The sequence below is a fragment of the Cannabis sativa genome, chromosome 4, assembly GCF_029168945.1.
Source record: "Cannabis sativa cultivar Pink pepper isolate KNU-18-1 chromosome 4, ASM2916894v1, whole genome shotgun sequence".
In the NCBI taxonomy this organism is placed as follows: domain Eukaryota; kingdom Viridiplantae; phylum Streptophyta; class Magnoliopsida; order Rosales; family Cannabaceae; genus Cannabis; species Cannabis sativa.
The window spans coordinates 75,710,144-75,721,874 of record NC_083604.1 but is presented as its reverse complement, the minus strand read 5'-3'; the positions used below and the strand labels follow the sequence as shown (position 1 = coordinate 75,721,874).

Here is an 11,731-nt window from a genome sequence, read left to right as displayed (position 1 = left end):
TTTTTACTGATATATTTTTTTTTTACATTTTTACTGTACCAAGTTTTCAAAAATATTGTGTTAAACTTTTAAAATTACAAAAATACTGTATTTCAGTAAAGTAAAAAAAAACTACTTAAAAACAACTTTAGAACAACTTAACAAACAACATGAAAATAATTATAAAACAACAAAAAGATAATTACAAAGCAATAGAAAAATAACAAAACATTGATTTAAGGGTAAATACCATTTAAGACCTTGTGTTTTGCAAAAGTTATCAGTTGGAGCTTCTGTTTTGTTAAATGACAAAATGGATCGTAAAGTTAGTGGCGGTAACTTTTACAAAACACATGGTCCAAAATAGTATTTACCCTTGATTTAATTGCAATATGCAAAACAACATCAACTCCTCTCAATATGTTTTTGTATTACAATTTTTTTATTTAGTTTTGACAATTTTATTTATCTTTTTGTACTACTACATTATTTTTTTTTATATAGAATTTATTGTTACAATTTCATACTTTTACTTTTTTTTGTCTTTTTTTTTTTTTTGAGTTAGTGGCAGTTACAATGTAATTTTTTTTAAAAGTTAAATAAATAATCATTAATGATAGAAATAATAAAATTTTCAAAATAAAGTATATAATATAATGGGTAATAAAAATAAATGTATATTTGAGGGTATTTGTGATTCGGCTAAAGCCATTAGTTTAACGGTTAAGCTTAATCTTAAGGGCTAGATTTAGTTGTTGTAACTTTTCTAATTTCAAAGCTATGAAGAAAGATGTAATCCTCATAATAAACAACTTTTAAGTTGTGAGGCTTTGTCTTATGTTTTGTATCTTGTTTTGGTGGTTGGTTGAATAAAATAAAATATATTTAAAATGTATTTTATTTGATAATTATTTATAATTATTAAATTAAAATTAGTTTTTAAATAAGTTTAATTAAGATAATAAATAAATTTGTAAAAGATAAATTTATTTTAAATTATGGTATGATATAAAATAAATGGCAAACATTTAACTTGGTCCAGCTATAGTAAGAGGCAATTAAGCAAGCATGGTTTTCTTGGTTCAATTTACTTTTCTATTTATTATTTTTTTTTTTTGAATGGAAAATAATAATTTTATTAACCAACAAACTCAGTTACAAGACAATGTAACAAATCGGTAGGAACAGACTCCATACCAAAAAGACAACCAGGAAATAATATAGAAGCTCGTGCAAAGTTGTGAGCTACCACATTAGCTGATCGTTTAACAAAGAAAATAGAAACATGCTTTAGTTCCGAGGAGAGTCGTTTACACTCATCAATGATTTGTCCAAACAAAGATAACATTTTAATTGAATTTCGAAGTGCTTGAACCACCATTAGACAATCCGTTTCAATACTAGCTTGCTGCCAGTTTTTCTTCTTGATCCAACTCAAGGCTTCTCTGACCCCGATTGCTTCAGCGACTTCCGGAGTAGCAGCCCCTTGAAAGTGTTCAGTTCGGCCTTCGACTAGGAAACCGTGATGGTCACGAGCTACCATACCGATCCTGTGGCTGGTTCCATCCTCAAAAAGAGCAGCGTCAACATTGATCTTGATACTATTTTCACTTGGAGCGGACCATTGCTCAACCCCATCACCCGTCTGAAAACCAGACCATGATGACTCAATGAGAGTGTTTTGAGCATTTGTCCATTGATCAAGATAACCTCTAGCTAACACTACAATTCTGTCAGCGTTTACCACCTTTTTTTGCCAAACAAAATCATTTCGGGCACTCCAAATCGCCCAACAAAGTGTTGCAATTAAGCATCTTTTGCTTGAGTCGGCACCAGTAAAAACCCGAATGCACCAGTCAAGAAAAAGAGTGATATCGGGGGTGATATTTGTACCAATTCCTACTCGATCCCAAACTTGTTTTATGTGTGAACAAGTGACCAAGGCATGTAATATAGTCTCTTCTTCCTCTCTACAAATCGGGCAGAGAGAGTTAACATTAACTCTCTTCGTTTGCAGCATACAAAGAGTAGGAAGGCAGTTCTTACCCGCACGCCAAAGAGTATTCTTCACTTTAGGAGGGATTTTTAGACGCCACATAGTAGCCCAGAAAGTTGATGCAGCATCATCATCATTATCCCATCTACCATTAACTTGTTGGAGGAGCTTGTAGGCACTTTTGACTGAGTATATACCCGAAGCTTCATATGCCCATGTCAATGTATCTTTAGCTGCCGATTGTTGCAAGGGAATTTTCACTATCAATCTTCTATCTCTTTCCTCAAATAAATCTTCTAAAATTTCCATATCCCAACCTGTGTCATTTATCTTCATTAGGCTATGGACTTTAGCACCAATTAAGCTAGGATGAGAAGTAGAGACATAAGGATTATCAGAACAAGGCAGCCATGGTTCGTTAAGAACATTGATTTCAGTTCCATCTCCTACACACCAACGAAGACCTTTCCTTACAAGTTGTTGCGCTTCCCATACACTACGCCAAACAAAACTAGGATTGTTACCTAGAGAGGCATCAAGATAAGAGTTGTTGGGGTAGTAGCGAGCCTTAAAAATCTTGGCAACGAGAGAGTCGGGTTGCACTAGGAGTCGCCAACCTTGCTTGCCAAGAAGTGACAAGTTAAAATCACGAAGATGACGAAAGCCCATACCCCCTTTTTTCTTGTGAGTACACAGTCGGTCCCAAGAAAGCCAATGGATCCCTTTTCCTGACTTGTTAGAAGATTGCCACCAAAGCTTTGTCATAATTTTCTCCATCTCCCGAGTAATGTCAATTGGAATTAGGAACACGCTCATAGCATAGCTTGGTAGAGATTGAGCCACAGTTTTTATTAAAATCTCTTTCCCTGCCCGAGAAAGGAATTTTGATTCCCAACCGTCAATTCGTTTTCGAACTCGCTCCTTTAAGTAACCAAAAACAGCTGTCTTGTTGCGAGATATGGTGCTAGGAAGTCCAAGATATAGACTATTAGTCCCTGCTATAGACATGCCGAGCCTTTGGCTAATATTGTTACGAGTTGACAAGGTTGTGTTAGTGCTGAAAAAAATAGAGGACTTAGAGTAGTTAACTTTCTGACCTGAAGCCTCTTCAAATTTGCTCAACACCTCTTGTACTCTTGTAGTTTCTTCCATAGTTGCCTTACAATATAGGTAACTGTCGTCCGCAAATAACATATGCGATATTCGGGGGGCACCATTTGCAACTTTGCAACCATGTAATAAACCACGTGCTTCGTATCGTTGTAGGATCGCTGAAAGGCCCTCAGCACATAGGATAAAAAGATAGAGGGATAGTGGATCTCCCTGTCTAATACCTCTTGAAGGAATGATGGGGCCGATTTCGTGTCTACCATGAATCACTGTATAGCACGCTGAAGAAACACACTTCACTAGACGCCTAGTCCACCAGTTTTCAAAGCCTAGCTTATGGAGCATGGCTTCAAGGAAATTCCATTCTATTCTGTCGTAGGCTTTGCTCATGTCAAGCTTTAGCGCCATGAAACCATCTTTCCATTTCCGCTTTCTCTTCAAATAATGTAAGACTTCAAAAGAAATAAGCACATTATCTGAAATGAGTCTACCTGGTATGAAGGCGCTTTGATTCTCCGACACCACTCTGTCCATGAAAGGCTTCATGCGGTTAACCACAACCTTAGTTATGATTTTATAGGACACATTACACAGAGCAATTGGCCGAAGTTGAGTCATGTTCTCGGGTTTCTTGTTCTTCGGGATTAGAACAATATTGGCATCGGCGCAGCCCTCTTCAAACTCTCCAGTAGCAAGAAAATTGTGAACCATTTGAATTACATCCTTGCCTACAATTGACCAACTTTTTTGATAAAAGGCTGGTGTCATACCGTCTGGCCCTGGGCTTTTGTCGGGGTGCATCTGAAAAACTGCTCTTTTGACCTCTTCTTCTGTAACTGGTTGACGGAATTCTTCATGAGCTATTTCAGGAATAGAGGTGTTAACACAATCAATTATCTCCTGGAAAGTGCCTCCTGCCGATTGGAAAAGATTGTTAAAGTAACTAGTAATTTCCATTGGTAATCCATTCTCCCAATATACCCAATTACCATGGCCATCTTGCAACCGATCAATCTGATTATGCCTTTTTCGAGTAGTAGCAGTTTTGTGAAAATAGCTACTGTTTTGATCCCCCTCTTTCAACCATAACTGTTTTGAACGTTGTTTCCAGAAAGCTTCTCTTTGGTCGAGCACTTTAAACAATTGTTTTTTTACATCACTGTATCTTTGAACTGAGTGAGAATCTCTCTTATTTTTCAGGTTTGCAAGTTCAACTTTACACTTTCTAATTCTCAGTTTAAAATTACCTGTGATTTCTTTTCCCCAAGGACCAGGCACATCGGCACACTTCTTTATTTTTGCTGCTAAATTGTTGTCTATTGAAGCATCCTAGCAGTCGCGGATAAGCTCAAAACACAACGGCTCTTTGAACCAGGCATTTTCAAATTTAAAGGTACGGCTAGGAGTGAATTGTTGAACAATGTCGGGTTCCAAGAGAATTGGGCAATGGTCAGAAGATGATAATTCCAAATTAGTGAGAACAGCAAGAGGAAAAACCTGAGAAAAAGTTGGAGTGATCAGTGCTCTGTCAAGCCGCACCTCTACCCAGTTTTGAGTGCCTCGGCCTTTCTCCCATGTAAATGGATAACCCGTCAATTCCATGTCATGTAAATTGCAGTCCGTCAATGCTTGTTGGAAACCAGTTATCAACTGGTGCGGATAACGCCGACCTCCTCTTTTATCTTCCTGCCTCATCACATTGTTTAAGTCCCCGATTACACACCATGGGAGATTGGAATCTCTTGATAGGAACCGAAGGAGCTCCCATGTTAAATGTCGTCTGTTTCGAACTGGTTCCCCATAGACACCCGTTAACCTCCGCTCGCCTCTCTCTGGTGAAGAAACCATGATGTCGATATGGTTTGTTGAGTAGCCAAGAAGTCGACCCTCTGCTTGAAAACGCCAGAACATAACCAATCCCCCAGCACTTCCTTGGGCTTCCACAATGAACATTCCTTCAAAGCCCAAAGCACGGCCCACTCTTTGCATTTTGCTTTTGTCACTTTTTGTTTCACAAAGGAAAATAAAATTGGGTTTCTTTTGAGACACAATCTCCTTAAGGAATTGAAAAGCCCGCTGGTTCCCAAGCCCACGACAATTCCAACTTAACACATTCATAATTCCTAGCGGGTCTATGAACCAGAACCCGCCCCAAACAAGTTTTTTGTACTACCATTTACTTCAGCATCCATATCCACATCTATTAAATCTGTAGGCCCAGTGGTATTTTTCACATTTGTCTCATGTCCCACGTTTTCCATAACCAAAAACCCACTTTGATTGGCAAAGCCCATTCTCCTTCTCTTACTTTCTATAATAAGAAGAGCCTCCTCATTATTAATTGGATTCGTCATATCAGCCCCCCCTTCTTCAGTTTGAAATTGCTCCTTTCCCACACTTTCCATATTCGGCCTCTCATTCAAAAGTGGGGAGTCTTCTTCCATATTTCTTGTAGCTTGATTGGTTGCATTGATTGATTTATTTTGATTGAATCCCAGATTTTGTGCTTGATTTATCCCATGTTGACCGCACCCTGATTTACTGCTTTGTTGGGCTGTCGAAAATACAGCATTAATGGGATTGGATACAGTTGAGTGGCCGGAGGAAGAAGCACCGCCGGACTTAGTGGCAATTCCTGGTTTCAACCATCTCGCACCAGCAGCGTAATTCCTTCGTCTTGGGAGTGCTTTCATCTCTAGACCATAAGGCTTCTCTAGCTGGTCATAGGGAGTATCAAAGAGACGATCGCAAAACCTCTCGGAGTGTCCAAGAACTCCACAGATGAAGCAAAAGGTTGGAAGGTCCTCGTACTTGAACAGAGCATGACAACTGAATCCTCCCTGTTTAATCAGTTTCTTTTTCCTTTTTAGTGGCTGAGTGACATTGATTTTTACACGAATCCGCAGATAGTCCCTCCAAACACCAACAAAGTTGTTAGGATTCGATTTGACATATTCCCCAAGATAATTACCCAGTCCCCGAATCACTTGTTCCGACATAAAACCCGTTGTCAAATTGTGAAGCTGTACCCAGAAATCAATCCGATTAAGAGGTACTGATCTGGGATTTTCGCCTTGTTTGAGTCGCTCAAATAACAAAGGAACTCGGTCGAAAGTCCGTGGGCTTCCTTCCTTAACCCGTTCAATGTCCACTTCATGATAAAATTGAAACAAATACAGATTGTTCTCTAATTCTTTCACATACATTCCTCTCCCCGGTTGCCATAGTTGTGCCATTTTATTTTGCATTGCTTGAAAGTCAATCGATCTGTGAGTGAGAAAACGTCCCACCAAGCACCATCTATCATCTATCTCAAAGGCCTCGTCATGTTCCCCTTCAAAGAGTAATCCCTCTTCCTCAACTTCTTCAATGTTCAGGGCTGCATATTGGTCTTCCAAGTTGGGAACGGTATTCATTCTTACAAGACAATAAAACACAAAAGCTAGACAGTAGGATAGCCAATAGAACCAGTTAAAAGACCACCAATACCAGAATAAACCTTTGATCGAAACAAATAAACAATTAAACATAAACCAGAGATACACTCATACACTCATACCAGAGAAAACTTCAAAACACTCATACCATGTCATATGACAAGACGCAAGAAAATATATTTAAAATGTCAATTATACTCTTAATGACAATTGTTTCTATTTATTTATTTAATTAAATTAATAAATGTTTTATTTAAAAAAGGGAAACTAAAACTTAAGACTTTGACTATATAAAGGAAGAGAAATACTCATAATGATATAACCGAAATTTATTTTTTTTTTTAATCTAAAATACTCATAATGATCAGTTTTTATTTAATATTTAATTCTAATTATTTTCACATAAGTATGTAATTGCAAAAAAAAAAAAAAAAAAAAAAAAAAAAAATTAATTCTACTTAAGTATTTTTCTAAACTATATGTTTTTTTTCTAGCTTCAATTATTTTTTAACAATTTTCCAATAATATTTTATAAACAATTAAATATATATATATAAAAAAAAATCGTTAGAATTATTAAAATTTGAATATTTACTAATAAATATTTAAAACTTAAAGTAGTTTTAATTTTATATTTTTTAATAGTTTCAATTATATAATTATAATATTCGGTGTTATATTTGAGTTTTATTATATTTTAATTTATTTATAATTAATTAATACATATTTATTACTATTATTATTAAATTTTTTTAACGTTTTATAATTTCGGACTAATATAGGGTGTTTGTACTTACTTGTAATTTTCGAACTTTTCGTGTTATGACATGCATTAAGCTTATATTTGAAATTTTGATGCATAAAACAAGTTAATATCTAAACTATAAAAATCAATATTTGTCTCATTTGAAACAAAAGGTAAAAAAAATAATAAAAACAATGGTTCATAATATTGACATTTATAATATTGTAATTACTTTTAAAACGATATTTAGCATTAAAGCCAATAAAAAGGAAGAAGATGATAATTATAATATACAACACAAACAAGTTCCTCTTTGAGTAGTTGTAAGAGAAAAGAGAGAGAGAGAGAGATGGGTTTTAGTTTTTACAAGGCAAAATTAACAAAAGTTAAAGCAGAGAAAAAAACACCTTTGGAATAACAATAAAAACCCAAAAATCTCATAAAACTTACAACATAATAACAATGATAAAAAAAAAGAGAAATTATTCATTGATTCATTGATTGATTCATTCAAAGAGAAACTAATATTGATCTAAGAGTCAAGCTGAGCATACCACACACCCTGAATCTTGACATCTTTAGGAACCTTAGCACCCAAATCAGTATCAGATGGCTGAACACTCTCAAAAACACCAATCACCTCACCAGTCTCAGGCTTAGTCTTAGTAACACTAAGAGTAATTTTGCCAGTTGAAGAAGCAGTATTCTTTACATTCTCCTTTTGAAGTTCCTCCTCATCACCTCTGCCCCCAGCTGGCAATGCTACAGCATTGTCATACCCAGTCGACCCACCTCTGCCCTTTGGGTCCAAAAACGACGAACCACGGTACGACGGGACAAGAAACTCACCGCTGAAGCTTTCGGGTTTGCCAGAAGCCACAAGTTGCTTGATTGTGAATAGGAATGGCACGCGTTCACCTCCCGGGAGCTGGACGGTGACTGCGGCGTAGTCTATGCCGTCTTTCTCCTCGAACTTGACTGTCCCGTCGCTCGAGACCTCGAAAGGTCCTTCGATCTCGTCCAAGGTGTAAGTTAGACGTGTCATGAGCTTGGTGTTTTGGAATTCTGCTGGGGCGTTCTTGCTAACTCCTTCTGCTTTCACTGTGAATGAAGTTGGCTCCAAACAGAACTTTTTCGCGTTGTATTTCCCCGCTTTGAAGGCGAATGACTCGACACCGCCGTCGATTGTTGGGCATTGGTTTGCTGTTCCTGTTCCTTTCACTTCCATGTATGTCTTGCTTTGGATTTCGTCGAATGTTAGACGTTTTGGTGCTCCTTCTGCACTTGCTCCCTGTTTCAACATGATAAAACCATTCCATTTTTCCACTTTTGAACAAAAAAACCCAATAAGACTTTAATACACTTTCATACAAAAATAAACATTACTAAATTTTCTTATTAGTAAAATAACTAACTTTAAAAGTTACTCTTAATTCGTTGGAGGGTTGGCTCTGAGTGTAGGCGAACTAGGGGTGCGCCTCGGGCCCGACCACTCAGGCCCCCAAATTTGTGAAAACAAAAATTATTAATATATAAATAAGATATTAAATAGCAAAAAAAAAATATAATATATATCATTTGGTTGTTATGGCAAAAAGTTTTAAGCAAGGGATCAATCCCTAATATTTACTTTTTTATTTTTTTAAAAATTAGTTATATGTAGCTATGACCTTTTAAGAGTTTTTTATAACTTAACAATTACATTAAAGTATTAGATTTATCATTTTGATAATAATTAAATTACTCCCAAATTTAATTTTGCTTTAGACTCCATATACCTTAGGACTGCGGTGGTAGTAAATGTGGTTTAATTTGACAAATTTCTCCTAATCCTAACTTAGGTAACTGAGTAATATATACTATATTAAGAGCATGCTAAACCAATTCAAGTGTAAATAAGAAAAAACAAATAAGGAGTAGACAAACTCCTAACTCATATTTGAATAGAGACAATAACTCACTAAACACTTTCTTTGTTGAAATGAAAAATCTATAGTCTCTATTCAAATACCACAGTGATCAAACTCAGATTCGCAAGTGACAACAATCTGTTCCTTCAAAACATAATTAACACTACAAACACTGAGAATCAAACAAAGGGTTTTATCATAAATATATATTATGTATATAAAAGTAGTGTACCGAGACAACAAGAGCAGAAGTGGCAAGAGCAAAGCCAGCGATCTTAGTAGCATCAAGGCACTTTTGGGCCAAATCCTTAAAGTCAGTTTGGAGTGAGCAAGTGAGCCTGGCTCCACCACAACTCTCAACACCAAAAGCCTTTGAAACACTCTGAGAAGACCTCAGTTGCAACCCACCTCGGCTAGCATTAGACCCCATCTTAGTGGGCTGCATTAGAGTGGCCGCTGCTTGTAGCGAGGCTGCCATGATTGGTTACACCTTTCTTCTTCTTCTTCTTCTTTTCTTCTTGTTTTTCTATTGTCCTAACTGAAAAAACAGAGTAAGTAATTGAAAAGTGGCAAGAGAGAGAGAGAGGTGTGTTTGTGTGGAGAGAGTGGATATAGTACACTTATTTTTTAAGCTGAGATAATGGATAGGATAAGGTCTTCTCTCATTGGCTACTTCAAGCTAAATGCATTAGTTTCTTTCTTGTGTTTGCCACGTGGGCTAAGTCCTTGTTTGGGGATAAAGATACTCTGTGGTCAGACTGTTTGTTAACTTAAGCCTAGCTAGTTTAGATTGTGGACTCTTCAAATGAAATGCACCACATGATTGTTATGTGGTTCTTATTCATTCATCACTTCACTCTTATTTAAATTGTCATTGATCTTTACTAATTACTTTGATATATTATTGTTTAAGCAGTAATTTAATTAGCTTTTTTTAGGGTAATTCTATACTCATAATTAAGAAGCTAATCATAATCATATATATACTTGAATTAAAAAATTACGTTATCTAAATACCAATCTATTATAGAATTACTCATTTACCTCTCTGTAGGAAATTTAAATTGCCATTTACAATTTTACCCTACACCAACAAAACAAAACTAATCAATTTCCAAGGTCAATTTCAACCTTTCACTGTTCCACTGACTTTTCAAAGTCAGTCCCCCAAAACGGCTTCGTTTTGTCTTTGAACAAAACCAAAGAAGGATTCGAGAACCTTCTCATTCACTCCCTCACTCTTTGTCTTACTCGAAACCCTAGCAGAGAGTTTCTCTCTGAGAAACTCGAACCCTAACCCTAGCAAACCCAGAAATCCAAACACAAACACAACAACAAGATCAGATCTACAATGATCTGATCTAAACACACTCACACACACAAAACCAGAAAGATTTAAGTTAGAATACACTAGATTTTTCCCGAAGTTCACCAATAAAATTGGCTACGTCTCCATTTGAGCTGCTCCTCAAAGTTGAGAGCTCGATTCCACTATTTCAATGATCAGAAGTACAAAGATGGAGATTCCAAGTCACAGGTATGGTTTTTCGACTGGTAATCTCTTTAGTTTTACATATAATGTGTTTTATCCCTTTCTCTCAAACTGTACTAACTTTCTCTTTTGTTCTTGTGCATGTACGAGCATCAATCTCTCTTTCTTCAAGTGTTCAAAACCTGGATCTTGAAGAAATCACTCAACCGTATAGATCTGGGTGTTGATGCAGGTATATATAGATCTAGGGTTCTGGTTTTTATTTCTGCATGTGTTAGTTAGGTAGTTACAGAAATTAGTTAGGTGTGGATTTAACCAAATCCATTCTAACTAATTTCTGTTAGGGATTTTAGAGGCCGAAGGCCAACTTAGGGCTTTTACTTGTAATTCCTTTTCTGTCCTTTGTATTAAAGTGTATTGAGTCTAATATCAGTGTAAGTGGAGGTTTAATCCAACACTCCCAATAATGATTTCATAGTAATATTCACCCAACAATGTTGTAGTAAGGCAAAATCTCATCCTAAAAACATGTTTAGGTGGGAAAAGAAACATAGAGTGCTATGGGAATTTATTTGGATTCGATGGTGGGTCTAGGACTTTAAACTAGTTTCCTTGAATGTTAGTGATTAGAGGCTTTCCGAAAACATATTCGGAAGATATATTGGGATTACTATCTTAATAAGGAGATCAAATTTTACATTGATTTGATTTTCAGATCTTAACATGTTTCTATTTCGCCTTATCACATGACACTAATAGAGTTGGCTGAATTGAGACATAATATATTAGGTAGTTAATGGATAAATGTAACATCAATAATATAAATAGTACTTTTCATTGGAAACTCTAGTTTTATTTGCTAAGAAGGTTGATGGATCATTTTTGCAACTTTATATCAATTATAAAAAATTGAATCATCAATTTACATTTTAAAAAAAGTATCCTAATTGATGATAGATGAGTTGTTTGATCAATTTGAAGGTTCAAATTTCTTTTGAAAGAATGACTTGAGGTTACGCTATCGTCACTTAAGGATTAGAGAATAAGATATCCCAAAGACTG

At 35.9% G+C, this 11,731-nt stretch overlaps 2 protein-coding genes across 2 annotated transcripts; both read right to left on the bottom strand.

The window, feature by feature from the left end:
* Positions 1–1,117: 1,117 nt before the first annotated feature.
* LOC115713780 (uncharacterized) lies at positions 1,118–5,203 on the bottom strand. Its single transcript, XM_061114006.1, has 3 exons — positions 4,483–5,203; positions 4,333–4,401; positions 1,118–4,218 (listed from the first exon to the last, which is right to left on the bottom strand). Exons 1-3 carry the CDS (start codon positions 5,201–5,203, stop codon positions 1,118–1,120), a joined length of 3,891 nt encoding a protein of 1,296 aa, XP_060969989.1.
* Positions 5,204–7,682: 2,479 nt separating this feature from the next.
* Positions 7,683–10,004, bottom strand: LOC115712250 (oxygen-evolving enhancer protein 1, chloroplastic). The gene is made up of 2 exons (XM_030640507.2): positions 9,410–10,004; positions 7,683–8,558 (listed from the first exon to the last, which is right to left on the bottom strand). Exons 1-2 carry the CDS (start codon positions 9,653–9,655, stop codon positions 7,800–7,802), a joined length of 1,005 nt encoding a protein of 334 aa, XP_030496367.1. The 5' UTR covers positions 9,656–10,004; the 3' UTR covers positions 7,683–7,799.
* Positions 10,005–11,731: the final 1,727 nt, after the last annotated feature.

Bases quoted from the DNA above. Each gene is read 5' to 3' on its own strand.
- LOC115713780 (XM_061114006.1), bottom strand. From the start codon at position 5,203: ATGAATGTGTTAAGTTGGAATTGTCGTGGGCTTGGGAACCAGCGGGCT. The intron at 4,402-4,482 runs GTACCTTTAAAT...ATGCTTCAATAG, and splicing joins TCAACAATTCACTCCTAGCC to ACAACAATTTAGCAGCAAAA. The intron at 4,219-4,332 runs GTAATTTTAAAC...AATTGTTTAAAG, and splicing joins TTGGGGAAAAGAAATCACAG to TGCTCGACCAAAGAGAAGCT.
- LOC115712250 (XM_030640507.2), bottom strand. From the start codon at position 9,655: ATGGCAGCCTCGCTACAAGCAGCGGCCACTCTAATGCAGCCCACTAAG. The intron at 8,559-9,409 runs GTACACTACTTT...ATGTTGAAACAG, and splicing joins CTTCTGCTCTTGTTGTCTCG to GGAGCAAGTGCAGAAGGAGC.